Here is a 25,731-nt window from a genome sequence, read left to right as displayed (position 1 = left end):
TCTGTACGGACCGAATCGTCCATCACTTCCACCACCTCGGCCAGTTGTTGTCGGTCGGTACTCCGTAGACTCAATCTCAATCACTCTTGTTTGCGAATATTTGGGACGACTACCTACCTTCCTTTGGCCGTCCATGGGCAAATCGACGTGAAGACGATCCTATGCAGTGGGAAAAAAGAAACGCACGCCCTACTCAACTGGGGGCTCCGTACGGATATCGTTTCATTACTGCCATAATTGTGGTACAATTCACACGTCCTTGCCTTGCGTATGCAAGCTCCCTTTCTAGCATTTACGTCTCTGCGACACAGTACTCCGTATGTTTGTGGATCAATGCAGAGCAAAACAACAGCCATCGACATCATGAGTTTGCGCCATTCATACGCCCTCCGTGATCCAACGAGTTCGATAACATTTATACTGTAGCAAAGTGTCCGATCAGCGGCAAACAAGAGCTCAACAACCACATAGAGCGCGGTTTGTAGTTCAAGCCCGGCCACTCAACCACTAACCACTGCACATGATGCATGCCTCTTTGTTCTCGATCGAACCTGTGATCAACTGTTAGCCACGTACGTCCTCCACTGTACGTCGACCGATAGGGAAAATACTCACAGGCAAGCACCTTCTGGGCATAGATATCCTCTTCTCGTTCTCCGTTCTCGCTCTCCTTGTCTTCTTCCTGCTCGTCCTTGGATCTGCTCTCCAGGCTTTCCTCGGCAATAGCTTCGGGTGGGCTCGAAGTTGCGTCTGTCGCAAGAATACGGGGCGAGGCCTCGGCACTCGACTCGCCTTCGCTGAGACGTGTCTTTGCGAGCTTGTGAGCCATCGACCCAATCTGCTTGGTCTCGTCACTGACGGGTGGTGGAGTCGATGTCGGGGTCGGAATCCCATTAATAGACGCCGTGGCACTACCGCCCAGGTTTGACGACTTGGACTGATACATAGGTCTGGGGATGGAGTTGTAGTTTGACACACTGCTGCTGAAGCCAACAGATGTGCGTTTCTTGGGTCCAAGACGTTCTCGGGCAATGTTCGTGTCGGCGACCTTGAGTTGTTCTTGGTCGACAGTGAACTGAATAGGTTGTGTGGCGGCCATGGTGCGGAGGTAGTACATGCCAGTCTTGAGGCCCATCTTCCAGCCGGCGAAGTGCATGGATGTGATTTTGCCCATGGTCGGTTCTTTCAAGTGGATGTTTAGGGATTGCGACTGGTCGATGAAGGCGCCTCGGTCGGCTGCCATTTGAAGGATTGTCCGCTGACTGATTTCCCAGACAGTCTTGTACAGCGCCTTGATGTCAGAAGGGATGTTGGGGATGTTCTGGACTGAACCACCTTCGGCGATGATACGGTTCTTCATGTTGTCTGACCAGAGACCGAGGTCGACCAGGTCCTTCAAGAGCCAGGGGTTGACGACCTGGAACTCACCCGCCAGGACACGACGGGAGTAAATGTTGGAAGTATATGGCTCGAAGCATTCGTTGTTGCCAAGGATCTGCGAGGTTGACGCCGTAGGCATGGGAGCAACGAGCAGAGAGTTGCGAACACCGTGCTTGGCGATGTCGGCCTTCAGTGAGTCCCAGTCCCACAGGTCGGAGGGAGTGACGTTCCACATGTCGTATTGGAGAGTGCCTTGGGAGACGGGGCTCCCCTCATATGTCTCATAGGTGCCTTGCTCCTTTGCAAGCTCGCACGAAGCAGTGAGAGCTGCGTGGTAAATGGTCTCAAAAATCTGGATGTTGAGTTGTCGGGCTTCTGGAGAGTCAAAGGGCAGACGCAGGGCAAGGAATGCATCTGCAAGACCTTGGACACCAAGACCAATAGGTCGGTGTCGCATATTGCTCTTCTTGGCCTCCGGCACAGGATAGTAGTTGATGTCGATGATCTTGTTCAAATTCCGGGTGACCACTTGAGTGACCTCGTGGAGGCGGCCAAAGTCATACTCACCACGGGCTTGGTCGACGAAGGTTGGGAGAGCCAGGGAAGCCAGATTGCAGACGGCAACCTCATCCGGGGCTGTGTACTCGACAATCTCGGTGCAGAGATTCGAGCTTCGAATGGTCCCCAAGTTCTTCTGGTTGCTCTTTCTATTGCAGGCATCCTTGTAGAGCATGTAGGGAGTACCCGTCTCAGTCTGGGCCTCAAGAATGGCATACCACAACTTCTGGGCCTTGACTGTCTGACGGCCACGGCCCTCCTTTTCATATCTCTCGTACATCTCCTTGAAGTCATCGCCGTACACATCGGCAAGACCTGGAGCTTCGTGAGGGCAGAAAAGAGTCCATTCCTGGTTCTTCTCGACACGCTCCATGAACAAGTCGGGAGTCCACATGGCATAGAACAAGTCACGAGCTCGGACTTCCTCCTTGCCATGGTTCTTTCTGAGATTCAAGAACTCAAAGACATCAGCGTGCCACGGCTCCAAATAGATGGCGAAAGCGCCCGGTCGCTTGTTGCCGCCCTGGTCGACGTAGCGGGCCGTGTTGTTGAAAACCCGGAGCATGGGAATGAGGCCATTTGAGGTGCCATTGGTTCCTGCAATATAGGACCCAGTGGCACGAATACAGTGAGCGTTGAGGCCGATGCCACCAGCTGTCTTGGAGATCATGGCGCAGGTCTTGAGAGTGTCGTAGATACCCTCGATGCTGTCCTCCTTCATGTCGATCAAGAAGCAAGAGGATAGCTGGGGCTGTGGCGTTCCAGCATTGAAGAGGGTCGGGGACGCATGAGTGAAACACTTCTGGGACATGAGGTTGTATGTCTCAATGGCCTTCTCAATGTCGTCACCGTGGATGCCAACAGCCACACGCATGATCATATGTTGTGGTCGTTCGGCGACCTGCTTGCCAATTTTGAGCAGGTATGATTTCTCCAACGTCTTAAAGCCAAAGTATTGGTAGTTGAAGTCCCGGTCGTAGACTATGGCCGAGTTGAGTTCGTCGGCGTGTCTCATGACGCATTCGTACGTCTCTTTGGAGATCATGGGGGAGAATTTGTTGTTCTTGGGATTGGTATAGTGGTAGAGGTCTGAGATGACGGCAGAGAACTGCTTCTTGGTCTGCTTGTGGAGATTTGAGACTGCAATACGTGCTGCGAGGATGGCATAGTCGGGATGGGTGACTGTCATGTATGCCGCCGTCTCCGCGGCCTACAAGGTTGTGTCAGCAAACCCAAACAGCAGCAGGTGGCAATACTGACAAGATTGTCGAGTTCAATGGTAGTCACGCCCTGGTAGACACCTGAGATGACCTTTTGGGTGATGGCTGCTGCATCAACGTGCTCTGGATCGAGGCCATAGCACAGTCTCGAGACACGAGCTGTGATCTTGTCAAACTGCACGCGTTCCTTGCGTCCGTCTGTCCGCGCGTGGTCAGCTCGTGATCATAATGGTAACGGCTCGCACGAGCAGACACAAACACTTGCGTCTCTGTGAATAAGATGTGGCATACCTCGCTTGTAGACGAACATGTTGGCGGATGACTGCTACGGATACACCTTCTTTTGTGCTGTTCAGTGGTAGACGGGTTATGCAGGTTGGAAGGGATGATGCTTGAGAAGGAAAGCACAGCAGTCCTCTTAAAGACCCTGGTAGTCCACAACACAATCTTCAGTCACTGTAGAGACGCAGGCAGCAGTCTGCTGGTGTTGGTAATGAAGAAGACGGTGCCTGGGGGACGAGAGGGTGCAAAACATGTAGATATAACGTGCCCGCATAAAACACGCCTAAGAGCGCGTTCGCGTTTTGGAGTCTCGCACTTTTGCCCCACCCTCCTAAATGGGCGCCAAGCCCCGGGCACGACGTCACACGTCACTTTTCATTTGCCACTCACTTCTCGCTCTCCAGTCAAGTCGCTATGAAGGTCGTCGAATGCTTTAGTCAATCACCGTGCGCGGTTCTGGATGCATTTCAGCAAAAAGGCCTTCACAGTGACTGACGTCCAGCCACCGGTTGCAACGTTCTATCAGTCTGCATTGCTGGGGCCGGCTCAGGATCTCCTTTTAAGGCACATGTTGCGATCATGGGCCAGCGGCTAGAAACAGCCGCCTCCACGCCCGGTAAACAAGGCTTACAAATGCACTCAAAAATGCATAGGGCTTTCAATCTTACACGTCAGTCATCACATTTTGAGCTCTCTTCGAGATACAGCCGTATGTCCAAGCAAGCTAGATCTACAACAACGCTTGGTACAAAACACCTTCGCAAAATCAAAATGCAGACTGAACTCCAAGATAGCCACCCTTTCCATTGTACACGCGTGTGCAAACATAACGACCGCGAGACGAAGCCAGTAGCTAAATCGTCTCAAAGCGCCCTCGCCTTCCCTTTGCCCTTTACCGTATCATCGTCAGCATGGTCATCATGGTAGTCTTCATCCCCTTCCCTGACACTGCTCATCCTTTTCACCTGGTCCCTCTCTTTGTCCTCGTCCTGGTCAACCTCGCTCCTGTTACTGCTCAGCAGACTCAAGGAATCGACATTGACAACACGCAGCTTCTCCTTAGGAACGGTGAACATGACCTGGACAAGTCGCTGCTGTACAGCTGTTTCCACGTCCCAGTCGTCGTCTTTCAAGGGTTCGCCATCGCCATCGTCCAGTATCAGCCCGGGAACGGGTTTCCGGCGGACTGTGGACGACGGTCCGGTATGACTCGAACCTGGCAAATCATCCTCCCAGTCCTTGGCTCCTTGTTTGCTGCGCCAGAACGAGGTTGCTCCTCCACTAAGCTTCCTTTGCGGACTTGTCTCGGTCATTTCGGGAGGTTGCGAATGCTTTGTCGGACTGGGTTGTCCACTTCCACTCTCAAAAGCCGCCACTCGATCTTGAACGTCAACCCCGCCAGTCCCAGTGAAGACGCGCCTCACGCTTCCCAGAAGGTTCAGAGCCCTTCGGCTGGTGTTTGTGAGGCTGCCCGCCCGCGAATATTTGTCTTTGCTGGGGCTGCCCTGGAGCGTATTGTAGTCGCGCTCCTCGCTTTGTCGAGGCTGGTCGCCACGGTTGAGAAGAGACTGATCCTCTCCCGCCGCCGACGGCGCCCACCTACTGCGAGCAGCGGCGAGCGTGTCTGGACCATCCCAAGCAGAAATATCCCGAGTGGTGTCAAAATTGAGCGACACGCTGCGATTCGAGGGCGCTCGAGAAAGGCCTGCTTCGCCATCGTGAGCGGCAGCGCCTTGTCGGCCAAACCCGAATCGGCCCATAGCTGCCGCGGGACTTGAGAACAACGCATGACCCGCGCTGGCACTTCGCTGAGAGACATTGCGCGACAAAGTGCCAGCCACCGATCTTTGGAAGGACGCAATGCTCGTCATGCTCTTCTCCGAGATGTTACTCCCGGTTCTGTCAGACTTCTCGGGCGACCCACGACCACCCACCTCTCTGGAGGCTGGAGCGTTGCGGGACTGCGAAAGATTCGAGTATGTTCTGCTATGGGCCTTGCTTGGGCTTCTCGACACGGTCATACTTTCAGCAGCCGACTGCCAATCGTCAACCCATTCTTCCACTTCCTTCTTCCGTTGTACGGCAGCTTCGTCCCGAGGAGCATCTTCCGGAATGGCTGGTGGGTCTTTGAACGGATTACTTCCAATCGACCAGTTGTCGGTGGCCGCCCTGGGAGTCTTTGCCCGTTTCAGAGACCCGCTGTGGCTGCGCTCGTCCTCTTCCTCGATGCGGAAGACTGCCCCTGGACCTGTAGGTGGATGTTGATTGAATGGGTGATATATTGGGGGTCCCCTTGTATTCACTCCCTTTCTCAAGCCCCTTGTAGGACTTGGTAATTCCATTTGCACGCCAGTACGCTCGGCGTGTCGGGCACTATTAATCTTACTATCCGCAGTCGTGGGACGTTGCTGGTCGTTGTGACTGGCCATGACCACAGGTATCCACGGAAAGGGGTTCTTCGCGCTTCCAATCGTTGCTTCTTGCGCAGCAGCCCAACTGGCGCTTCGCATGCTTGAATATCCCGGGTCATCTGCACCGGGTGGGAGTGGTGAATGATATCGCTCAGCACCAAGAGCTAGTTCACGAAGTTCTTTTTCGCGCAAAGCGCGTTTTGCCCTGAGTTTCCGTGAGTATAGAAGCCAGACTATGGCGACCACTGCGGCTGCTGCCACGCCAAGGCCGACGCCTGCGCCTATTCCTGCCTTCTCCGAGGTCTTCAGCCCTGAAGTGGATGGTGCGGCGCTTGTGGGGTTGGACGATGAGCCGGCAAAATGAGGGTTCGTGTACACATCGGTCCACTCGAAGCTTGTGGTGTTGAGGAAGGAGATATTATGCGAGAGATCGCGTCTCTTCTGGTATCCAGACGGAGCTATCGACTGGCCACCAGTTACCATCATAACGCCTCCAGATAGCATTGTCGCGGCATGACCGTAAATGCCCTGGTCAGCATCGAGCGGACTGGATTTCAATGAAGGAGCCGTCCAAGCCCAATCCCCCTCGCCACCATATTCTCGAGCTATGTTCAGGACGGCCAGTTGTGGTTGCGCAGGGGTATTGATGTCGCCAACCCAACCTCCAAACACCACTATCTTGGACCCGTCGTCGGTCAGGATCGCAGTATGGCCGGATCGTGGTTCAACCGTATGCTTCCCTTGGGTCACATCGACGAACGCCCACGATTCCTGGGGTAAGGAGAAGATAGCTAACTGCGACATATTGATGAAGGCATTCTGCGTGTGGCCGCCGATAAGGGCGAAGTTCTGCTGCTGCGATACCGTGTTTTCCGAAGTGTTCGAGGAAGTTGGCACCAGTGGCGTTATGGTCAAGCCCGCTTCTGCGACCGGCGGAGCCCTTGCCCCGGTCAATGAGACAGTATAAGGCCGGTCGTCGTTCGTGATATGGCCTTGTGCGAAGGTAAGCATGGTGTTCGAATAAGCCGCATCCGAGATCCAACTGCTGGCGTCGGGAGACTTATTGTCAGGACACATGCCCCCGAAAATGTACAGAGAGACATTGTCGAGTGAGTTCGTCGGAGAGAACGTGAAGCCGGCGGAGAGGTAATTCAGGCTCAAGGACTCATCATCTGTATCAAGCGCTGGCGTACTCCATACGCCACTTCTGAAATTGGTGTCAAACATGAACCTCCATAATTCCAGATCTTGTGTAGGGTCGTTGCAATCGCCGACTAATACTGAGAAGCCTTCATCGTCCGGAGGGAGCGTTAGAAATGCGCGTGGCTCCGACTCGGATAGGAACGGTAGGGTTTCAAACGGGGCAGTTCTCGGCGAACTGGAGTTCACAGTCTCAGATGTATTGAGCCAGGAAAGGGCGAACTGATGGGTCGCAGACGGCTGCGGCGAGAAGATGTAGACAATCGAGCCATTTTGCGCTGGCACGATCCGCGTCGGATTGTAGGGCAGTTCTGGTCGTGCGAGTGCCGGTGCCACCAGGGTCAAGAGGCCGGCGGAAAGAGGGACGAGCGCTTGTAACATGTCTCGTGGCGGGTGTCAGGTCATAGTGGTCGCGATCGAGTTGTCATCTAGGCTGGCAAACAAACCCGTCTGCGGCCTTCCGCAGTCTCCAGATTGTAGAGGTCGTCGTGGCGGTTCACTTGTTTGCTTTCAGGAATCCGAAGAGTCCAGTGAGCGGGGTGGACCCTGGGTTTTCACAGTACTGTGTAGGGATGCGCAGGAGGACCTCGAGAAGGGAGCGGCGGAGTGGCTGGGCTGGCAATCGCAGTCTTTGCGGGGTTGGTTTGCGAGTGGTAAACACTGAAACTTCCGCCAGCCACATCAAACTCACAGCCCGATCCAGGCGACTTTAGCGAACCTGAGCTGCAAACCCTCCCGATTTGACCAATCGGTTTGTCGTGATGCAACAAGGAAGTTTGCGCCATCGATGGCCTCTCTGCAACCACAGGCTGCACAGGGTCGTCCAGAACGTGGTGCGTGACGGATCAAATGTTCGTCACCATGGCAACCGTCACTCCAAGATGCGCCAAGGAGAGGGTTCGCCCTAGCACCTCGTGACGGACTTCTCAAGCCGAGCTTGCTTAGACGAAATCAACCGAACACCATGATCGGATGTTACGGCAGACAGGGAGTGCGTACTAACTGGGTACCTCATAGTTGGGACGAAGATCGGCCTACTAGATCTGGTGCCATTTTAGCAAGTGTGGGTATATTGTGTACTGGAGGCGAAGGCGCAGAGATAGGTGAGTTGGAAAGCAAAACACTGCACCAGTCAATGACCTGCAAAGTGGTGGGAAGCAGCCGCTCACTGAGGCATACCGAAGTTGTAGTGTTACATCATGCCTGTGACCAAAATGTTAACCATTCCCAGCATCTGCGAGCCAACAACAACAAGCTTTAGGCAGGAGCGAGAAGAGGCAGTCGCCTTTGAGAGGAAGTACCTCTGAAGTTGTTTGAGCCGGAGGTCCTTATGTGCGGTCACATTCAGCTCAAGTCCCGTTCGCGAAGCTTACCAGAAACATCAAGAGAAGTGCAGAGCAGAGATCGAAGAAGAGGTTGGATATCATCAATCATAAGACACTATGAAGTCATCACGTCGTGCATCACTCTGTCACCCATTCTCCTCCTACTACCGAGAGTAGAGACATACCAGTGGCGCAAACCCTTCGCTCTGATCATCCCAACGCCAGAAATGGAGGCATCAATCAAGACCCGAAAGCGTACTACCCAAGACCTTGTAAAGGACTTCCAATGCTTGCCTAGACTGCACCCGCTACTGAAGGGGCGCATGAGAGGTGTGTGGTCGGTTATTCCGTACGGAGTGTTCTGACGCCCTCGTCGACGTATGCCACTTGCCGACCACCAGCCTGGATGATCCTGAAGATCGTGAAGAAGTCGCAAACCCCTAATGGACAGATGCTGATTCGTCGTATTTCAGAAGAGCCGACTTCGAGCCGCCTGGGCCACTCGCCACATTTACAGCGGTCGTCGAACCTGTTCCAGTGATCGCCCGTGCACTTGAGATACGGTCGACCGGCGTTCATTCTGCCGTCGCGGTCGCGTTGGGTCACGTATCGGAGGCAGATGGCGTTGCAAGCAGGATCCTTCTCGCAAACGACGTCTGTGGCTATGCCTCCTCCGTGTGGAAGCGTTCCAGGCGTATGCAGATGCATTGGCTCCCCGCTAGTGTATGGTGGCGTGATAGGCTCAATGACATGTCCATGGTGAGGAGTCGTTGGAGGTTGTTCGCCGATGACACGGCCATGAGTAGGAGTTGTTCGAGGTTGTTCGCCGACGACTCCGGGAGAGAGAGTTGTCGAAGAGTCGAGACGTTGGCGAAAGGATGTCCTCGAATAGTTTCCAGTGATACGTCCAGAAGGGGGCGTGTCTGGACCATTTCCGACGGCAATTCCTGCGTGACGTACCGGTGTGGGAGTTGTTGGCATGGGACGCTGAGTGGGAGGGGCCATGAATTCTTGGCTGGAGATGGTCAGAGAAGCGCTTAAGGCGTCTAATTCGGATGGACCTGGTGGTGATTGAGGGAGACTCGCGACTTCAACAGTATGGCTAGAGTCGTGCTTGGCTCGGGTTAGCCACGCACACACTTTGATCTTTGAGATATGAGAACGCTTGGAAGTAGTCATTGATGAAATCTATGTCCGATGTGTGAGAATACTGTCAGTAAGAGTAGGGTGTCAGGCCGTTCTTATAGCTTTCTACTGTAGTCCCGAAGCAGTAACCACATGAGGGATCGCGTCCATTCTTGTAGACCCAGGCCATGAGCCTCACCGAGACGGCGTCCCCAATGACGGTGCCTCGACACAGCCCTTCTGACCAGGCCAGCGGTTCCAACGATACCCTTCTGACGATGCCATCTGTTCGACGTGGAACAAAACGTGATATTGAAGGCCAGCCATGGACGCTAGACCAGAGATGTCGTAGACATCACGAAAATGGTAGGACAGGAGGACGTACGACTGACCAGTATGGCGTCTTGGTCGCCTTGTGGGTGACCGCTTTTACGGAGCTCGTGCGATACCTAGCTTCGTCGGTTCTAGGACCGCTCAAAATGGACTGCCAACGCGTGTCTCGCGAGCTGCGCCGCCTTCCTGGAACTTGATCAATCGTGATCATGAAGTTGAGGTCGGTGCTCAAGACGGCCAGATACGGTGTCAGCCTGACAGCCTGAGACATATTGTTTGACTTCGGTTCTTTCCTGCGCACAAAAGGAGCAGGAGCAGGAGCAGCAGGGTGTCGACCTACAGGACGGCCACCTCGCATGTCGAGTCAAGCGCTGGTGGGACTGTTACAGCCTGACGCACACTCGCAGCTTGTGGCGTCCACCTCAGGGGGTGGAAACAGCTGATTATCCCTGCCAGCCTTACCGGAGACGATGGGTCGACGATGCCGCGAGTATGAAGAGACATGCACATGCCGGCATCACTGCTGTTGTTGTGTCGAGAAAAGGGTGTGAATCTGAGAGATGATACAACTTTGCGAGATGACGGTTGGTCAGGACCGGGATGATGTTCAATAGTGGAAGAGAGGCATGATCCCGCAACTTCCTGTTGGTGACCGAGGTGGCGTCAGCCACAAGTCATGGCGCGCGCGAAACAATTCTGGCGGAACCGTGCTACGCGTATGCACCCTATAGAACTAGGCTGGACAAGGCAGACCTAGCTAGATGATCCTGACGTGAGGCTGCGTCGGATGGATTCGAGGTTGGGATGTCAAGGGTTAGCCATATGCGAGGCAATTTTCCTAGCCCGAGCAAGCACAGTCTATCATTTTTGGTTTGCAGATGTTGCTGCTCTAGATCTTTTGATGGCATTACCTCCCTGGGCCAATTTTTGTCTGGCCTGTTGTACACTGCCCCCATCAATCGTGTGCACCTAGAAGTGCACTGCCATTCAGCACTTTCTCAGGATCCGCTGACGTGCCGGTGCCCTTCACTGGCAACATAGCCTTTAAGGGCGGAAGGTGAGCTCGAGCGGTCTCTCTCGCTTGCTGTGCAAGTAGCGCATCCATAAGCACCAAAGCGGACATGGCCTCGACAATGGGCACAGCCCTGGGGACAACACAGGGGTCATGCCGCCCTTTGGCTTCCAGGGTGCCTTCTTCGCCGTCGAAAGTGGCTGTTTGTTGCGCCTGTCCAATGGTTGCAGGTGGCTTGAAGGCCACTCGGAAGTAGATGTCCTGGCCGTTCGAGATACCGCCCTGGATTCCCCCAGAGTTGTTCGTCTTGGTCGTCAGTTTCCGCTTCGAGGTGGGAGTCTGTTCGCCCGGAGCGACCTCGGGAGCGGCAATAAATGCGTCGTTGTGTACCGAGCCAGGAACCTCGCAGCCACCGAAACCTGACCCAATCTCGAACCCTTTCGTAGCAGGTATGCTCAACATGGCATGTGCCAATTCTGCCTCCAACTTGTCGAAGCACGGTTCCCCTAGGCCGATCGGACAATTGCGGATGACGCAGGTTACTGTGCCACCAATGCTGTCTGAGGCATCGCGGAATTTCTCTATCACCTTCGTCATTCGCTCTGTAGCAGACTTTTCCGGACACCGCACAGGGACGAAGGAGTCGACTTCTTGTCGTGTGATCCGGGAGAGGAGTGAGAGGAAGGCTGGATTGGTGGCGGGCGACGGATGAGTTGCCGTGGGTGGGAAGAGGTGCTCCGATCCAACCGACGAGACGAACGCCACGATCTCAACGCCGTGAGAAAGTGATAGATATTTCTCTGCGATCGCACCAGCTGCAACTCGTCCTGCGCTCTAGGTCAGGGGATGCAGCCATGATGTGACGAAGGTCAACGCCTTACCTATTGTCTCTCTCGCACTACTCCTGCCACCGCCCGAGCTTGCCTTGACGCCGTACTTTTCCAGGTAGGTGAAATCAGCGTGGCTAGGCCGAGGATACATGTCCATGGTCCCGCTTCCGTAATCCTTCGGTCTCTGATCCTCATTCTTCACCATCAACATAATCGGGGTTCCCAGCGTGACTCCAAACTCTGTCCCAGAATGGATCTCCACCCGGTCCTTTTCATTCCGAGGTGTAGTAAGTGCTGACTGCCCCGGCCGCCGCCGAGTCATCTGTGGTTGGATGTCATTCTCAGCAAGTTGGAGCCCGGGAGGACACCCATCGACAATACAGCCAACAGAACGGCAATGCGACTCGCCATAGGTGGTCACCCGGAAATAACTACCCCAAGTCGACATGTTGATGGAGCCAACCTTGACAGTAGGCAAGGCGAATTCAGAGGCGCAGGATTCAGTCCTCCAGTCCAAGAATTTATACAAGATAGTGGTGACTCGGACTCCAACGGTGGTCAGATGGGGGATCACCTCCTAGGAAGTGAGGCAACAATCAGTGCACTGTCAAAAATTGCGTGATACGGGGGGCGGAGAGACGACAAGTCTAGATATATGATTTTGGTCTAACCTGTACAGACGGCAAAGATCTGATCCGCCCAGATCACGAACATAGTTCTTGCTCCGTGTATCGGAGGAATTCGAGGAAAAAATCAATGGCGCGGAACCAATCAGGAAGCTGGACCGAGTCGCAGCCTTGCAGAAAGTAGGTCAGCCTCGTCTTGTGAGTGTACTATTCAACGGCAGCACTTGAACAATCAAACTACTACGTACCATGCTACCTATGTGATTTGTCCTGGAGGTCCCCATGACTCCCATCATTTCATTTTCATTGCTTCATAACAAGTGAATAAGCTCTATACTCCCCAAGTATCGAGCGACTGAACGATTCCGTCCTTGGCAACTGCTCACCGCATCAATAATCGTCACCACGGCTGACCACCTCCTTGACGGTAGGTCTCAACAAGATTGTGTGCTCAAACTGAGCCGTGTAACTGCCCTTGATGTCCACAAGCGGCGGATATGCCTCCACAATTCCGGAGCTAACCAAGTTGTTCAACCCCAGCAAATACTTTTCCTGACCCAACCTATCCAAGTATCTTCGAGCGAAAGGAAGAGTGCCAAAATTCTTCTTGATGACATTCAACAGATTCCGCGCAGATTGAACACGAAGCGGCACATTCGGCGCGTCGGGACGCAAAGCGTAGTGCGACACCTCCAGATCATCCGTGACGTATCCACGACCGGTAGAACCGAACGTCTCGATGGCAAAGATTTCCCCTTCTTCCATCTTGGTCTGGTCGTTTGACTTGACAATGGGCACGGATTTGCCGCCGTGGATGCTGTGTTGGATGATATCATGTCCGTTCAGATTCTTGATGGATTTAACGGGATACGTCTTGCCGTCAAGCTCGACTTCGTATGATTCCATAGCTTCTTGGATCGCGGCGCCGATATCACCGACGCGCACGTCGATGCCCGCTTCGCGTATGCCGGTGTTCGTCGCGTCTTTGACCGCAGCCAACAAATTGTCGTACTTCGGGTCAAACGCCAGGGTGAATGCCGAGTCGACAATGCGCCCGTTGATATGGACTCCAAAGTCAACCTTCATGACGTCCTGCTCGGCCAGAATCCACTTGTTGCCTGCATTCGGCGTGTAGTGGGCGGCGATGTGGTTGATGCTCAAGCCCGTGGGAAAGCCCACTCCGCCTTTGATGTTGTCTCCTTCCTCCAGGCCCCAATGACCCGTCAAGGCACGGGTGCCATCCTCAATGCCCTCGGCAATTTCGGTCAGCGTCATGCCCGGCTTGATGTTGGCCTGCGCCCACTTGCGCACCTGCCGGTGCACCTCGGCGCCCTGGCGGTATTCCTGGAGGAAGTCGTGCCTGGTCCGGTCCAGGTGGCGCTTCTCTTCGCTGGTAGTACGATATGCATTGTGATTCTTGTAATCCACTTCTTCGCCGACGGGATATGTGCCGCCCGGAAAAAGATCCTTCAGTGGCACCCGGGGCGGATCAGACTGGACTTTCGGCGTCGTCTTCTTCTTCTTTGGCTTCTTCTTTTTCTTCTTCTTTGCGGCTCCACTGGCAGCCCCGTCCGCAGCGCCGCCATTCACCGGGGCATCGTCGTCCTTGTCATCGTCCGAGTCGCCCTGATCCGAGAGGTGACCGTTGACACCGTTCGTGCCCTTGGTGTGTGGGTTTTGCTTGGTGGCAGTGCCGTTCAAGGCCAGCTTCGAGAGCTCGTCTGCCGTCTTTGCCGCCATGTTGGCGGACGTGTACGACTCGATTGTGACAAACGAAGATGTGGTTGGGCAAGGCTGCAATACGAAAACTGCCTACCCACGCCCGGCACCGCAGCGGTAAAACTGCGGAGCAATAGTCAAGTTCGAAGTCAGTGACTGCAAGGTCGAGTAAAAGACGTCACCGGTGTCCCAACTAATTCAGTCTTTATCCGCGCCTCCTTCAGAGCTTCACTTCTCATACAAACGCAAAAATCACCAAGTATGAGGCATGATCCTTCGCCCAGCCTCCATCTCCCTCTCTGCCACCCGTCGCCCCTCGCACGCGACCCTTCCCCTCCCTCTCGCCACCACCACCACCAGCACTGCTTTCTCAACATGCCTCGTTCGAGCGGCCGCACGGGGTCACCCTCGTCCCTTCTCTCAAACCCGCCGCCTCGAACAGCAGACCGGTAACGCCGCACCTCCGAACCACTACGAAGTGCTGAAACTGCCCATGCACGCCACCAAATCCGAGCTGAAACGGCAATTCTACATCCTCTCCAAGGAAACCCACCCGGACGTGAACCGCCAGGACCCCAGCGCCGCCGACCGCTTCGCGCAGATAAGCGAAAGCTACTCCGTCCTCGCGGACCCGGACAAGCGGAAACGCTACGACCGCGACGTCATGCGCGCACAGCAGCAGCAGGACCGGGACCGGCACGGCCGCGGGGGCAGCAGGTCAGGCACATACGCCGGACATAGGCCCCCCTCGGGCCTGAGCAAGAGACGGAGCGTGTTCAAGGGGCCGCCGCCCTCGTTCTACGCACATGGCGGCGCCTCCGCCGCGCGGAATAAACAGCAGGACGCGCGGGCTTCAGCAGGAGCAGACCAGGAATATGCTGCCGGCGGCGGCGGTGGTGGTGGTGGTGGCGGCGGCACATTCGACGCGGGCGCCTTCTCCGACGACCCAAACGCGGCGTTTGATTCCCGCCCGACCTTCAAGACCCAGACGCATGAGGACTACCGGCGCATGAGTCGGCGGCAGGCCGAACTCGCAGCCGCGCAGGCCGCCGTCGAGGAGGATAACTTCTGGGCCCGGTTCGTTGTGGTGAGCGGCATCATTGCGTTGAGTGTCGGGATCGGCACGCTCGTCTTGAAGATGGCGAGCACGCCTCGTGGGGGCGGGTTGACTCGCGCGGACGGGAGTAGGAGGGATTCGGCGAAGAATGAGTGGACGAAAGGCTAGCAATACATACCTCTGCTGTCGGTGTAGACGCTTAGTGCGTGAACCACGTCGACTGCATGCAATCGGAACTGGAGCGGCCTGAGGTCAGAGCCAGATCCATAGAAGGGTCGACTGCATGCAGCGCGGTACTTGAGCAGCCGAGACCAGAGACCAGAGACCAGAGACCAGATGCTTAGAAGGGTTATAGAGACAGACAGACAGTCATGAGACACGGCAAATCTATCCGTCGTCGGTTGGAAATCGGTGCATGCACACTTTGCCCAGCTCGTATGGGGTACTTACTAGAACAAACTCCATTAGACCTCCTCGCTTCGGCCGTCAAAGACACGCAGGCGAAGCTATGGGATGGGGGTTAAGACGGAAGACTAAGCTGACGAGTTGGGATTACTGTCACGCTCAATGCTTAGCTGGCTCTACTTGGGAAACTTCTTCTGTACATGCAAAAGGCACGGAGTCGTGCTCTCCCCTTTCTGCCCACTACATCCTACACGAATTGGTGGTTGACGCGATGCAAATTGTCAACTGAGCTCCTGTCCTCCCTGATGCGCGCAAGATGTTGCACCACTGTCCCCTTAAGGTATCTTCAGACATGAGATTTATCCCTCGAACGTGAAGCTTGCGCCAACTTTGTGAGCGGCCTGGTTGAGGTTCTGCGTGTCGAGAGATGCGCCCAGGCCGAGAGTTACGCCGGTGCCGAGCTTGACATTGTATGCCAGGGCGGCGATACCGCGGTCGTTGATCTTGGCCTATATGCACACATACCTGCATCAGTACTTGCACTTTATGGGAACGGGACGACCGGGGGTGTTATTTGCGGCTTACCTTGGCGAAAGAGCTGGGATCAAGCTTGTACTTGGTCGCAACCTCCAAGCCGACGTTGCTTCCAGCCGTGCTGTCCCATGTCGCCTTGGCACCGGCCTCAACTTCGGTGTTGACTTTGTGGTAGTAACTCGCAGAAAAGACGGTCAAGTTGTTCGTCGCCGTGATGGCAGCGGCATACGAACCCTGGGAGTATCCTGCGGCAAGCGCGTACTTTGTGATCGCGGCCTTGCCGACGTCATATCCTCCCTCAGCACCGATCAGAAATCCCTCGTGGCCGAGCGTGACGTCGAAACTGGCAGTAGGGCCCTTGAACAGGTCCGTGAACAGGCGGGTGTGGATGTTTGGTTGCTTGTAGAAGAGGTTCAGCTTGCCGCCATATGTGGACTTGGCAGGCAGATAGTTTGTCAGAACTTCGGCTTTGAGGCCTTTGGTGATGTTGTCTTCGAGTTCGAGCTTGGTGTCGAGGCTGTTGGAGGTGGTCCAAGTTTGGGTGAGGGCGAGACCTGTTACCACTTGTCAGCACCTCGGAGTTGATCAGGATGATTGCGCATGGGCGTCCTACCAGTTGCCTTGTCGGTGTATTTTCCTTCGATCTTTCCCTGGCCGTTAACATGTGATATTCTCAGTTGATCTCTTGTTATCGTGGTGCTCACCGAGCCTGAGATGGGACCATCGTGCGCGGATTTGCCCTTGACGTTGAAGCTGTAACAACACGCCTCGAATCAGATACCGTTTCCATCTCCAGGAGACAGGATGGTTCTTACACAACGCCGTTCGGTGCCTTGGACTTGACCTCAAGGTTGGCGGCGGTAGTGTGGTAGAAATCCTTGTTGAGGAGCTGCGGAACAAGTCGCAACGTTAGCAGCAGGATCCCATCGAGGTCGGGCATCTCACATCGTTCGCTGGCTTAGCGATGTCGCTGAAAGGGACCGGGATGCCAGGCATGATGGGCGATCTGAAGAGTGACGTCTAGAAAGAAATGCAGATAGAAAGTGCCGAGTAGGAGGAGCGATTGAGAAAGCGAAACGCAAGAGAGGCTCAATTGCACGTCGGAGCTTGCAAAGAAAATGGCTCGGAGATGTTTGGCAGTAACTCTTTCTGTACTAGTATAATAGCTGAAGCGGCCAATCACAGGGCCCCTCAGCGGGAGGTGCCTCAGCCGGTCTACGCTCCCTTTGGGCAAGTTGCCCTTCGTCCTGCGTCCTGCGTCCTCCGGGCTGTTCAGGGGTACGTACCTATTTACTCTTTCGCATTGCACTATGTACCATGAATTAACTGTCGAGGACGAAAACAGGTCAGAGATATAGCTTTTGGAGAGCCCATTCAATGCTTTTCACAGCTCGATTAGGTGTGGAACAGCATGCAATCCTCCTGTTGTGTACCCCAGCTTCAGTGTTCGTCCCGTCAAAGACAGCTCATACCGCATCCTCCTCACGGACCCAGCCAACTCCGCTAATGCCGCCAACGACGAATTTCCGCACAGTATGCTAGCTATGCTCATGATCCGGCTTCGTCTTCCCCATATCTTGCGACGTGGGTTTCGATCGCTCGCCCACTGGGATCCGACTGCTTGGACCAGGTTGGCGTCCACCTCATGACAGTCGAAGCACAGTAGGGCGGGAAATGTTCGTCAAACATCAATCGATACCAATATGCCTCCTTGCTGGTCGGTACATCATCGCCCCATTCAGCCTTCGGGTTCGCCATCATCTCATCAGTCACGTTGATCTCAGCGTTGTCCTTCAATGCATCGATCCAGCCGTAACCCACCCCGTCACTGAACTGCTCCTTCTGACGCCATAAGATATGATCCGGCAGGTAAGGCTTGGTTTCAGGTTCGTCCGAAGTGTCGAACGCCTTTCGGAGGATGTACTTCTCGATTCTGTCTTTGGTGATCATCTTCTCCGCTGGGTCGACATTCATCGCGACTTCAAGGAATTGCTTGTCCAGGAAGGGGACACGAGCCTCGACACCCCATGCTGATGTGGACTTGTTCGCACGCAGACAATCGGCCAGATGAAGGTTTTTGACTCTCCTGATGGTCTCCCTATGGAACTCCTCCTTGTTCGGAGCGGCGTGGAAGTACAAATAACCTCCAAAGATTTCGTCGCTACCTTCGCCGCTCAGCACCATCTTCACGCCCAATGCCTTAATTTTCCTGGACAGCAGGTACATAGGCGTTGATGCGCGGATGGTTGTGACATCGTAGGTTTCAAGGTGATAGATGACGTCCGAGAGTGCGTCCAGTCCTTCCTGAATGGTGAACGTGAAGTCGTGGTGCTTGGTTCCCAGGAATTTGGCCACTTCAAGAGCTGCTTTCGTGTCGGGCGCATCTGGTAAACCAATGGAGAAAGAGTGCAACTGGGGGAGGAAAGTGACTGTCGACAGTTCATCATCATCGTCGATACCCACAAGTTTGGTGCCAGTCTCTGGCGTAGGGTGGTATCCGTTGGTTTCGCCGTTAACCTCGCCGTTGGTATGGCCATTGACCCCATTGGTTTGGCTTCGACGCTTGAGAATCGATTGCTGACGCAGAGACTCTCGTTGCGCGATCGACGCCGTCAAGCTCGAGTCGAGACCACCGGACAGCAGCACACCGTATGGGACTTCGGCCATCAGCCGCTTCAGGACCGACTTTTCCAGCGTCTTTCTGATCAGCTTATAGTCTACAGGCGTGGAGGGGACTCTTGCAGGATCCCACCAGCTCGGCTCAAAATATCGGGTAATCTTGTCCGTTTTGGAGTCATAGATGTGACCGGGCGGGAATGAGATGATGTTGTCGCATACCGGGGCAAGGGCCTTCAGCTCGGAAGCAAAAAAGACAGCGCCCGGTGTTTGACTCGATCGACCGAGGTAGAACGAGGTGATGCCGATTGGGTCTCGTGCAGCGATTGTCCGGTCTTGTTCCTTGTCGTAGAGGACGAAGGAGAACATGCCGTCCAGATGCTTGGGGGCGTCTGAGTCATGTTCCTGGTATAGAGGGATTATAACCTCACAATCGCTGTTGGTCTTGAAGCTGTAGGGCACTTTCGACTGCTTGCGCAGGATTCTGTGGTTGTAGATCTCGCCATTGACGGCCAAGGCTATCGTCCCTTCGTCATTGACCAGGGGTTGCGCCCCGCTGTCCACTCCCACAATGCTGAGGCGCTCATGGCAGAGGATGGTGTTATTGCCTGACCAGTTTCCAGACCAGTCAGGGCCACGATGTCGTAGGCATTTGACGCAGTGAAGAGCGGTGTTCTTGAAGGTTGCAATGGACGGATGACTGGGAGCAAATTGAGTTAGCAGCTCATTCTGTTTGCGAACGCGCCGATCTCGGACAGGGCTCGGCAACGAGACACGAAGGGCACCACTCACCCGTGGCAGGCGAAGATTCCACACATGACTGCCCACGAATTCCCACGCTGCTGCCCACGACGTTCTGGTTGCCTGGTCTTCCAACAGGAGGAAGGGTGAGGAAAGGTATGCAAGATGTGAAAGGAGTGTGGCGGCGCGGGCGTGGGAGGTAATAAAAAGCAGTTCCACGCTCGGAGCCAAAATTTCGAGGCAAAAAGATGAGCGTGGGATGACTCAATATCAGGGCTGAAAATTCCGGGCTGCTCACATGAGTGAACGCCGCTGATTTTTTAGTGACAAGACTTCACTTCACCTCAATGTCTGACTATGACAGAGTTCCTCGGAATTGCAAGAGCTCCGGTTGGACCTCGTCGCCCGTGCTCTCTGTCGGGGATTTGGTTGAACGCACTTTTGGTCCAGCCTTCACCTTGACTCTCCACGGGACCTCGCTTTGACTTCGGGCAAAGATAAGAGACAAAATGATGAGGCTAGCCATGACAAGCAGCGGATCGGAAGGGCCATTAAGTAAGATTCAACCCCTCCTTACTTCGCCGTTCACTTCACTTCACCCGCCCAGTGAGCGGTGCTGTGATTTGGATTTGAGCAATGGACAACCAGAGTTGGGGTTTTCGTGCCTGGCCGCCCGCACATCCCGAGGGAGAGGAGGCCCGATTTTCGGCACGCGACCTCCCCTTATTACGAGCATCACATAAGAACCCGAAGATTAGTGGTGGGTAGAAACGCCTGTTGGTTCTTTGACTTGCGCTGGACCTGACGGAATGCCTATCATGAGATGCATATATCCGTCCCCGCACTTTCTAATTCAGCCCCTCGAGCGTGGCGGCTGCGCCTAGCGTGGGGGTTACGATCGGACTCCTTCGAAACACCCCAGAGGCAAGATCGCCCTGTGGTCTTTACCCATGCAGGAATGCCCAACCAAGCGCGTATCCACAAAAGCAAAGCCTTTGGGAAAAAAGGCTCATCTTCCCGCTGACGAAAAGTAACACGTGGAGTGTCGACCGTGGAGTTCCTGTGCCTCCTGAGTCCTGCGAACTCCCTCTGCAAACTGCACACTGACATATCCTCTAGCTCGAATGTTCCACAATGTCCCCGCCTGCAAACTGCGACTGTAATTCACGTCCGTTGCCAGACGCCGCGCTTGAAATCCACATGCTCATCATTGGACGCAATCGTCGCTTGTCGACTGTGTGCCAGTTCATCATTCTCTCACTAATGCTCGTCGCAAACCCACTTCGGTATGGCCCATACAATCTCAAGGTGCGGGGTTCTCTTTGACGACGCTCTTTATCTTCTTCTCATATGCGGCCCGGTCTTTCTTGAATAGGTTGTATGCATCAGCCTGTGCGGGCGACTCCGGGTTGGGGTCGTTTAGGAGGTCTTGGATGCCCAAGAGGATCTGCTTGATGGTGATTGCAGGTTTCCAACCCTCCTCCTCGTTTAGGATCGAGAGACAAACGGTGCCGGATGGGTAGACATTAGGGTGGAATAGCGGAGGGGTGAATCGGCCTAGAACGGGTCAGCTCTCCATCTTCAGAAGCGCATGTGACATGGCGTACATTTTGGAGGTTTGGTAGGATATTCGTCTGGGAAGGTGAGGTTCAACTTGAATAACCCGCCTTCCCAGATTGTCTTCTCCCTTCCTGGTATTCCGACTTCCCAGTTCTTGAGGTCTATCACACCGTTTGCACCCCTTACGGGTTTCGCGAAAAAGCCAAAAGGATGATCTTTCCGCCATTGCTTCCTGCAATCGAGTATCAGTGAAAGAAACTTGGCTCCCATTATGCGCTTCGTACCTTTCTTCCTGTAGGCGATTGAGACAGAGCGACATGATGGGTGGCTGTAGGACGGCTAGACGGGCGAAGGGAGAGAGGTAAGGAAGTTTCTTTTCGTAAGAGGGCAGGTAAGTTTATATTGACGGGGGATCCTGTGTGAAAGCCTTGTCAAAGAGCAAAAGTGACAAAAGAACGAGTTGCGACTGAGGCAACTCAAAGGTAAGGCTGAGAGGCTGTGGCGAAGATCGCTCGGAAAATCCTCGGGATATTCAGCTCAGTATGTCCTGATGAGGAAGGTCAGACGGTTCCCCGCCTTGTCACCACACCTGAGACTTTCAGGCAGTAGCAAGCTTGCATCTAACGCAAAGATATCATTGTTCAAGAAGAGATCTCGCAAAAGCTAACAGGGTATCATCGGTGTATTGTTCATGTGACATTAGTCTTCTCCTAGCGAGAAACGAGTTTGCCTCATCTTGACTTCTGCATCCCAACCAAGGTCTCCATTTCTGCCACCCATTTCCGGGCAAAGGCTTCCTCGGTGAATCGTTTCGTGCTGGCTCGACCTCTCAATCTCATCTCAAGCCTCTCTTGTGCGCTCATAGCTGCCACCCGAGCATACGCGGCAGCATAGTCATCGTCGGTGTCCGCCAGAAAGCCAATTGGGAGACCCTGGAAAGGCACCACAATGTCCAGCTTGGGCCCACCGCTGTTATGGACCACGGGAACCAGTCCCGCCGCTAGTCCCTCGACATTTCCAATTCCGAAATGCTCAGCGTACATTCCATTTGTGCCGATACTCGATGTCCTGAGATGGTCGAGGATCACCGAGAAAGGGGCGTCACAGATGAATGTCGTGGCATCCTGGACCTTGAGCTCTCGTGCCTCGAGCCGAAGGTTGTAGACGTGCCTCTCGTCCGGCGTACTGCTTCTGACGGATCCAATCAACACCAATTTAGGCTTGTCTTTTGTCGCATGGTAAAACTTGGCGAATGCTCGAAGGATCAGAGAATGGTTCTTCTCCGGCCGAAACTGGGCGATATAAAGAACAGTGTTTCCTCGTTGCTTTTCACCTTCAGGCGTCAGATCGATCTTCTTTTCTAGTTCCTCCACAGGGCAAGGTGGATAGATGATGGTGGCGAAAGATGACGATGCCTTTTTCGGTTTCCACAGTTGCCGTATATGACCTTGCGTCCAGGTAGAGTTGCACATAACAACATCGATTTGTCGCCCTACAAAGCCATACAGCTTCGCGAAGGCGTGCCAGTAGTACCTCTTCCCTGTACCCTTCAAACCCTTCCCAGCACCGGAGTGAATGCCCCTATCACCAGTCGTGTCGTCCAGGCTCTCAAGCATGTCGGTTGAGATGGTCGGATAGTGGACGTACGCTGCTGTCGGTACTTTTGGAAACAGGTATTTGCAGAAGGCCACGGCAAAAGCATAGCCCATGGTGTCGATGAATGTGTCCGGAACTAGAAGCTGAAAGGCGTCATATGCTAGGACCAAAGATCCCAGCGACTGTCCCAATAACGTAAGGTAGGGGTAGTTGCTGGCAAGAACGAAATTGCGCCTTGACAGGTATAGGAAGACCAATGAATGCTCTTGAAGGGCGATATCAAAGCGATTTCTGACAGCGGCGACCACGGCCCCTCGCTCAATGTCGTGGTCACCAGTATAGACGGCGCATATGGCATTAGGCCACCGTCGCTGAGTCGCAGCTATAGCAGCCCAGAGCACTCTTTCACCTCCTCCGCCAGCGTTGCTGCTAAGAGTCAGACGTCCTGGCCGCAGTGCTTGAGAGATCGGACCCACCAAAAGGGATGGAAGAAACCAACAACCCCATTCCAGTCATCCGGAACAGGATGGCCATTCTCAGCCGTGCCAGACTTTTCGATCTTTTCCCACCCGTCTTCCGCTTCTTGGGAACGTTGATGTTCTGTGACAGCCGCTCTCTCAGCCTCGACACGTCTGACGATTGCTTCCTTCCTCTCTTTAGTATTGGCCTGTAGATGCCAGCCGAGGGCGCGCAGCCCCAGTTGAAGTAGCAAGATAAGTACAAAAGGCAAAAGTGGAACGACCGCCAACAGAGCCACGATGCGTGAGGTGGCCATTGCCAATTCTGCGAAAGAACCCTAAAGACAACGAGGCTCATACTTCCTATACTGTTGGTCCAAGAGGAAGAAAGGAATCGCAAACGTGTAAGCTACCGCCTACAAAGGCCAAACTCGAAAGTCAGTGGAAAGGGTGCCAGGTATCCTGTTGTACATCAGCCAACGGTGACGCAGCGTTTGGCCATGCCCACAGTCACCAACCAGTCACCACCCAGTCACCACCCAGTCACCACCCATTCAGCTTCAAGTCGCCCACAGTTCAAACGTCCCCACCAGCACGGCCACCCTGATGGCCACTCGTGCCATTGCACATGCCTCGCGTCCGTGCATCGGAGACGCGCTCGACACTTTGTCTTGCCCTTGCCTCAACAACAATTAGCTGACTATGCTCTCTAGTGGCTCTTTTCGATGTCTGCGAACGTCAAGAATCAAATATCAGCCACAATGTCCCTGTCTCGACCCTCGGTACAGGTCGTCTCTCGCGCGCAGCTTCCACGCCTCGAGGTCCGGTCAGTTTCTACTCGACCTGCTTGAACCGGCCTCTCAAGCCATTCACTGGGGCTTTCAAGAACTACATACACAGACTGGCCTGCCATGGTATCTGACCATCCCCCTGGGTGCCACCGTGATCCGCACGTGCTGGCTGCCCATCCAGTATTTGACACAACGAGCACGGAGACCGAGAGAGACCGCGATGCAACTTACATCTGCCTGGCGAAACGCATATCAAGAAACAGCAAGAATCAAGTTTCCCCAGGGCAGGGAAGCAGATGCGAAGAAAGCAGAAGCCTGGGTGGTCGAGCAATTGAAAGCTAGAAGGAAAGCCATACAAGAGCACAACAAATATCTACCGAGCTGGGTTGAGCCTGTACTGGCCGTTTCGTTCATTCCTTTGTGGGTCCTGAGCATGAATTGCGTCCGGCGCATGGCGGGCGATGAGAGAGATATCGTCTCACTCATCTACGGTTTCTTCGGCAGGGCCACCAGCAACATCGACACGCAACTTGGACATATCGAGCCAGGCTTCGATACTGAATCTCTGTTCTGGATCCCCAGTCTCGTTTCCGGAGACCCGCTATATATCCTTCCCATGGCTTATGGCACTTTGTCCACCTTTAGTGTGTGGTTGAGGGTGAAAGACGCCCTCCGACGACCATCACCTGCCATGGCCGACCCGAAGCGAGAACGGTGGGCACTGTTCTCTAAAACCCTTAGCTACGGTCTGCTTGCGATGCCTGCCTTTTTCACTTTTGCCATAATCCGCACCGATATGGCTACAGCGCTTGTGCTTTACCTCATCACTATCACGGGCACTCAACTTGTGCAGCGGCCTTTGCTTGCCCGCCTGCTTGGGACCAACAAGCGCATGCCTCCTTTGAGAGCAAGGATGGCAAAGCTAAAGGGTGAGAAGTAAGGCTAGCCAGTCTGCCAGGATGGCCATCTATTCGACGGGTGTCCTACGAGCACTGATCCAAGAGCCTGACCCAAGCTGCGGAGCTCTGGTACTTTGAGGATGGATTCGATCTGGAATACCAAAATCTGGTCCCGAAATTGAAACCCGGGCAAGTCGCCCATCCGAAGACAAACTACACCCTGGGGAAGGTCCACCCTCCGCGCCTCCGCGAGGTTAAGGATGTTTGTCCTCCAATCATGGTTTGCTATGTCTTTAGGCCGTGTAAGTGCAAAGAATAGCACGACTGAGGTCGTTCCTTGATGGAAACATTACTCTGGAGAAAGTCACCACAACGACACCACACATGTTCTAGGAGAGTCAATCTCACAATTTGGCCCCCAAGGACACAATGATCTTCAAGCTCAGATCTGAGTCCCAACCCGCACAAGGACATAAAGACCTAACGGATACAGGTGGAGAGTCAACGTTTCAACGACTTCCTCGTCTGTGAACCTGCGAAGGCTTCGAAAATCGTGGTACAGATCGTCTGCGCAAAATTTCGAACAATTTGCTAGCGTTCTTTAAAGCCGCGCTACACCTCTGGACCAAACACTCGTACAATTAGATAGAACCTTCGGCGGAGACTGGGTATAGCAATGAGCAGGAGGATGATATGCCTGTTTGAGGATCCATTCTGTCAGGGACAGCTGGGACGATGTCCCGAGGAATCGACTATGAGATATTACGCTGACCTCGAGACTGGCGGAAGAGATCGAAATCTTCGTACAACCCAGAACGCAGATCCTCTACTTTTCCTTAGACGCTATCACTAGATGCTGGATCAGAACCCCAAATGCGGCTTAATTCACAGTAGCTGCCAAAATGTGGTGCCCATGCTGCTTAGGCGAATTCGCTCCAACCCTGGCTTCTACATTGTAGGGTTCTAAGAGGTTGTCCATTCTCGCACGAGTATAAAACACAGCATGGCACGCATGGGTATTCCTTCGCTATAAGCTAAGGACACAAATATGAA

The 25,731-nt window shown here is 54.2% G+C and overlaps 10 protein-coding genes across 10 annotated transcripts; 2 read left to right on the top strand and 8 right to left on the bottom strand.

Moving 5' to 3' along the window:
- Window positions 1-507: 507 nt before the first annotated feature.
- Window positions 508-3,468, bottom strand: A1O7_06447 (ribonucleoside-diphosphate reductase large chain; the record flags this gene model as incomplete). The annotated part of the gene is made up of 4 exons (XM_007760449.1): window positions 508-551; window positions 616-3,148; window positions 3,199-3,356; window positions 3,450-3,468. The coding sequence occupies 4 exons, from the start codon at window positions 3,466-3,468 to the stop codon at window positions 508-510; spliced, it is 2,754 nt and encodes a 917-aa protein (XP_007758639.1).
- Window positions 3,469-4,303: 835 nt separating this feature from the next.
- On the bottom strand, window positions 4,304-7,432 carry A1O7_06446 (uncharacterized protein; the record flags this gene model as incomplete). Its single annotated transcript, XM_007760448.1, has 1 exon — window positions 4,304-7,432. One exon carries the CDS (start codon window positions 7,430-7,432, stop codon window positions 4,304-4,306), a length of 3,129 nt encoding a protein of 1,042 aa, XP_007758638.1.
- Window positions 7,433-10,789: 3,357 nt separating this feature from the next.
- On the bottom strand, window positions 10,790-12,124 carry A1O7_06445 (chorismate synthase; the record flags this gene model as incomplete). Its single annotated transcript, XM_007760447.1, has 2 exons — window positions 10,790-11,673; window positions 11,728-12,124. 2 exons carry the CDS (start codon window positions 12,122-12,124, stop codon window positions 10,790-10,792), a joined length of 1,281 nt encoding a protein of 426 aa, XP_007758637.1.
- A 568-nt stretch (window positions 12,125-12,692) lies between these two features.
- On the bottom strand, window positions 12,693-14,042 carry A1O7_06444 (methionyl aminopeptidase; the record flags this gene model as incomplete). Its single annotated transcript, XM_007760446.1, has 1 exon — window positions 12,693-14,042. One exon carries the CDS (start codon window positions 14,040-14,042, stop codon window positions 12,693-12,695), a length of 1,350 nt encoding a protein of 449 aa, XP_007758636.1.
- Window positions 14,043-14,514: 472 nt separating this feature from the next.
- Window positions 14,515-15,246, top strand: A1O7_06443 (uncharacterized protein; the record flags this gene model as incomplete). Its single annotated transcript, XM_007760445.1, has 1 exon — window positions 14,515-15,246. One exon carries the CDS (start codon window positions 14,515-14,517, stop codon window positions 15,244-15,246), a length of 732 nt encoding a protein of 243 aa, XP_007758635.1.
- A 596-nt stretch (window positions 15,247-15,842) lies between these two features.
- On the bottom strand, window positions 15,843-17,013 carry A1O7_06442 (voltage-dependent anion channel protein 1; the record flags this gene model as incomplete). Its single annotated transcript, XM_007760444.1, has 6 exons — window positions 15,843-15,992; window positions 16,069-16,571; window positions 16,631-16,661; window positions 16,722-16,770; window positions 16,833-16,906; window positions 16,963-17,013. The coding sequence occupies 6 exons, from the start codon at window positions 17,011-17,013 to the stop codon at window positions 15,843-15,845; spliced, it is 858 nt and encodes a 285-aa protein (XP_007758634.1).
- Window positions 17,014-17,565: 552 nt separating this feature from the next.
- Window positions 17,566-19,451, bottom strand: A1O7_06441 (asparagine synthetase [glutamine-hydrolyzing] 2; the record flags this gene model as incomplete). The annotated part of the gene is made up of 2 exons (XM_007760443.1): window positions 17,566-19,333; window positions 19,426-19,451. The coding sequence occupies 2 exons, from the start codon at window positions 19,449-19,451 to the stop codon at window positions 17,566-17,568; spliced, it is 1,794 nt and encodes a 597-aa protein (XP_007758633.1).
- A 1,226-nt stretch (window positions 19,452-20,677) lies between these two features.
- Window positions 20,678-21,253, bottom strand: A1O7_06440 (SUMO-conjugating enzyme ubc9; the record flags this gene model as incomplete). The annotated part of the gene is made up of 3 exons (XM_007760442.1): window positions 20,678-20,931; window positions 20,982-21,166; window positions 21,219-21,253. The coding sequence occupies 3 exons, from the start codon at window positions 21,251-21,253 to the stop codon at window positions 20,678-20,680; spliced, it is 474 nt and encodes a 157-aa protein (XP_007758632.1).
- Window positions 21,254-21,665: 412 nt separating this feature from the next.
- Window positions 21,666-23,305, bottom strand: A1O7_06439 (alpha-1,2-mannosyltransferase; the record flags this gene model as incomplete). Its single annotated transcript, XM_007760441.1, has 2 exons — window positions 21,666-22,956; window positions 23,007-23,305. The coding sequence occupies 2 exons, from the start codon at window positions 23,303-23,305 to the stop codon at window positions 21,666-21,668; spliced, it is 1,590 nt and encodes a 529-aa protein (XP_007758631.1).
- Window positions 23,306-23,749: 444 nt separating this feature from the next.
- Window positions 23,750-24,719, top strand: A1O7_06438 (uncharacterized protein; the record flags this gene model as incomplete). Its single annotated transcript, XM_007760440.1, has 2 exons — window positions 23,750-23,770; window positions 23,820-24,719. 2 exons carry the CDS (start codon window positions 23,750-23,752, stop codon window positions 24,717-24,719), a joined length of 921 nt encoding a protein of 306 aa, XP_007758630.1.
- Window positions 24,720-25,731: the final 1,012 nt, after the last annotated feature.

The sequence above is a fragment of the Cladophialophora yegresii genome (genome assembly GCF_000585515.1).
Source record: "Cladophialophora yegresii CBS 114405 chromosome Unknown aczIN-supercont1.4, whole genome shotgun sequence".
In the NCBI taxonomy this organism is placed as follows: domain Eukaryota; kingdom Fungi; phylum Ascomycota; class Eurotiomycetes; order Chaetothyriales; family Herpotrichiellaceae; genus Cladophialophora; species Cladophialophora yegresii.
Note: the sequence above shows the minus strand (reverse complement) of the source record. Positions and strands in the feature narration are given on the sequence as shown.